Source organism: Procambarus clarkii, chromosome 61, assembly GCF_040958095.1.
Source record: "Procambarus clarkii isolate CNS0578487 chromosome 61, FALCON_Pclarkii_2.0, whole genome shotgun sequence".
Taxonomy (NCBI): Eukaryota; Metazoa; Arthropoda; class Malacostraca; order Decapoda; family Cambaridae; genus Procambarus; species Procambarus clarkii.
In genome coordinates, this window is record NC_091210.1 from 20,749,578 (window position 1) to 20,752,718 (window position 3,141).

Consider the following 3,141-nt stretch of genomic DNA (forward strand, 5'->3'; position numbering starts at 1 on the left):
GACCAAAGAGCTAGAGCTCAACCCTCGCAAACAAAACAAGGCAAGTTAAACTGGGCGAGTATTCAATACAAGCATGATCTACCGCTCAATACAAGTGTGATCCTTCACTGAATACATGCGTGGACCTCCAATTAAATCCAGGGGAGCTCCTTTCAATCAATGAAAGTGTTAGCTATCTTTCAACACAAGCGTGATTATAACTCTATACCAGAGTGATTCTTCACTTAAAACAAGCGTGATCAATCAATCAATACCAACAATACCTTGACTCGAAACTAGCATGATCCTTCACTCAATATAGATGCCTAATCCTTCACTTAATGACAGCGTGATCCATCACTTAGCTCAAGCGTGACACTTCACTCAGTCCCCTCGTGATCGTTCAAACAATACCTGTGTGACCCTTCACTCAAAACCCGCATGACACTTCACTATTCCAGCGTGACCCTTCACTCAATACCAGTATGATTTTTTTACTCAATAACTGAGTGATCCTTCAATTCCAGATAGATCCTGCACTCAATATGAACGTGAAATAGCACTCAATACCAGAGTGTTCCATCACTCAGTACCACGAAGGTCCTTCATGTATTATCCATCATTCAATACAAGCCTGATCAATCAGTCAAGATCAGCGTGATCATTCTCTCAATGAAAGCGTGATACACTGAATCCCAGCGTTATTCATCACTCAATACAAACGTTATTCTTCACTCAATACCAGCGTGATCCATCACTCATTACAAGCGTGAACCTTCACTCAATATAAGAGTGAACCCTCAATTACAGGGTGAACTTTCACTCAATACAAGCGTTAATCATCATTTAACCCAAGCGTGATCATAACTCAATACCAGAGTGACCAATTAGTCAATACCAGCGTGATCCTCACTCTATTCAAGCGTGATCCTTCACTTAATACAGGCGTGATCTCATTCAATACTGCCTGTTCCCTCACTCTATAGAGCGTAACGCCTCACTATCAGCGTGATCTGAGCACAAAATTCCACTTCACATTGTGTTCAACAGTTTTCCGAAGTTTACGGCGTTTCGGATTTAATTTCCAATTACTTCTTTCCATAAATTTCTTGATATATCTGCAACCATATTGGCTCCCGTTTTCTGTTGTTGAAACTGTCGCACTCTGCTTGTTATCTTCTCCCCCAACTGTCGCACTCTGCTTGTTATCTTCTCCCCCAACTGTCGCACTCTGCTTGTTATCTTCTCCCCCAACTGTCGCACTCTGCTTGTTATCTTCTCCCCCAACTGTCGCACTCTGCTTGTTATCTTCTCCCTCAACTGTCGCACTCTGCTTGTTATCTTCTGCCCCAACTGTCGCACTCTGCTTGTTATCTTCTGCCCCAACTGTCGCACTCTGCTTGTTATCTTCTGCCCCAACTGTCGCACTCTGCTTGTTATCTTCTGCCCCAACTGTCGCACTCTGCTTGTTATCTTCTGCCCCAACTGTCGCACTCTGCTTGTTATCTTCTGCCCCAACTGTCGCACTCTGCTTGTTATCTTCTGCCCCAACTGTCGCACTCTGCTTGTTATCTTCTGCCCCAACTGTCGCACTCTGCTTGTTATCTTCTGCCCCAACTGTCGCACTCTGCTTGTTATCTTCTGCCCCAACTGTCGCACTCTGCTTGTTATCTTCTGCCCCAACTGTCGCACTCTGCTTGTTATCTTCTGCCCCAACTGTCGCACTCTGCTTGTTATCTTCTGCCCCAACTGTCGCACTCTGCTTGTTATCTTCTCCCCCAACTGTCGCACTCTGCTTGTTATCTTCTCCCCCAACTGTCGCACTCTGCTTGTTATCTTCTCCCCGAACTGTCGCACTCTGCTTGTTATCTTCTCCCCCAACTGTCGCACTCTGCTTGTTATCTACTGACCCAACTGTCGCAAACTGATAGCTATAAGATGGCCTAACTTTCTCAATCATCTTGGTATTTAGTTTTAATATGGTGGAGATAAGATGGCCTCGAAAGCATCAGATGGTGTCTTGTGAGATGTAAGGTAGATGCATCTTCATACCAGTATTAATACTGTGCTGGCAACCACAGTTAAATCTCACGTGTGTATGTTTGTGACTTTGCGAATGCAATATGAATTATTCTTTAATATAAGTGAAGGATAATTTAAGCACACAGGCTCATGTTCAGCATTAATTAATTTTTTGAATGAAAATTAAATCAACACTCAGTAAATTAATCAATGATTTATATATTCAGAAACGGTTGAACAGCTAAAAATTGGCTTTAGCAATTTTTCAAGTATTTGCATTTACACAAATAATAGCAGCTCTTCTCTTCTTGAGGTTATCTTGAGATGATTTTGGGGCTTTTTTAGTGTCCCCGCGGCCCGGTCCTCGACCAGGCCTCCACCCCCAGGAAGCAGCCCGTGACAGCTGACTAACACCCAGGTACCTATTTTACTGCTAGGTAACAGGGGCATAGGGTGAAAGAAACTGTGCCCAATGTTTCTCGCCGGCGCCTGGGATCGAACCCAGGACCACAGGATCACAAGTCCTACGTGCTGTCCGCTCGGCCGACCGGCTCTTTGACACGATACCGAGTCAAGGAAAAGGGCAAACATTAGCACTTATTACAAATCTTAGGATAATAACGGAAACATTACCTATAGAAGGAACACCAACGTGTTCAATGAGAAAAATCAATCTAAGCAATGCTGAGGACTCGAACCCACGACCTCAGTACTCACCAAGCTGGCCACCCTTATCACAGGACAACTATAAGGTTGATAGCGTGACAGATATGAAAACAACAGCGTTTAATTTGCTTTTAAACAAGGTATCTCTGCCTACAAGGAATTCCTTCACAATGCAAAGTGTTACGGCCACTATGGTTCGCAACCGGGTTCTTTGATGGTAGAACCAAAATGATAGTATCCGACCCAAAATCAGTAGTACGCTTTCAAGAAAGTGGCTATGTAGTGCATAAAAAAAAGAGGGGATGAACAAAACACTGTTCCTTTCGTCAATGTATTAAGGGGGCATATCAAAAAATATCGTTATAAATTAAAATTGTTCAATTTGCTTATAAATTTTGTTATGAAATGGTTATAGAAAGGGCTGCAACTGGTCCAAGTTTCACCATCACACCCTAAACAGAAAAGGAGAAAAAA

The 3,141-nt window shown here is 43.1% G+C and overlaps 1 protein-coding gene across 1 annotated transcript; it reads right to left on the reverse strand.

Moving 5' to 3' along the window:
• Positions 1–982: 982 nt before the first annotated feature.
• On the reverse strand, positions 983–1,939 carry LOC138354165 (S-antigen protein-like). The gene has a single exon (XM_069308055.1). It carries the CDS (start codon positions 1,937–1,939, stop codon positions 983–985), a length of 957 nt encoding a protein of 318 aa, XP_069164156.1.
• Between the last annotated feature and the right edge of the window lie 1,202 nt (positions 1,940–3,141).

Coding starts and splice junctions, on each gene's coding strand:
- LOC138354165 (XM_069308055.1), bottom strand. CDS start 1,939: ATGATTGAGAAAGTTAGGCCATCTTATAGCTATCAGTTTGCGACAGTT.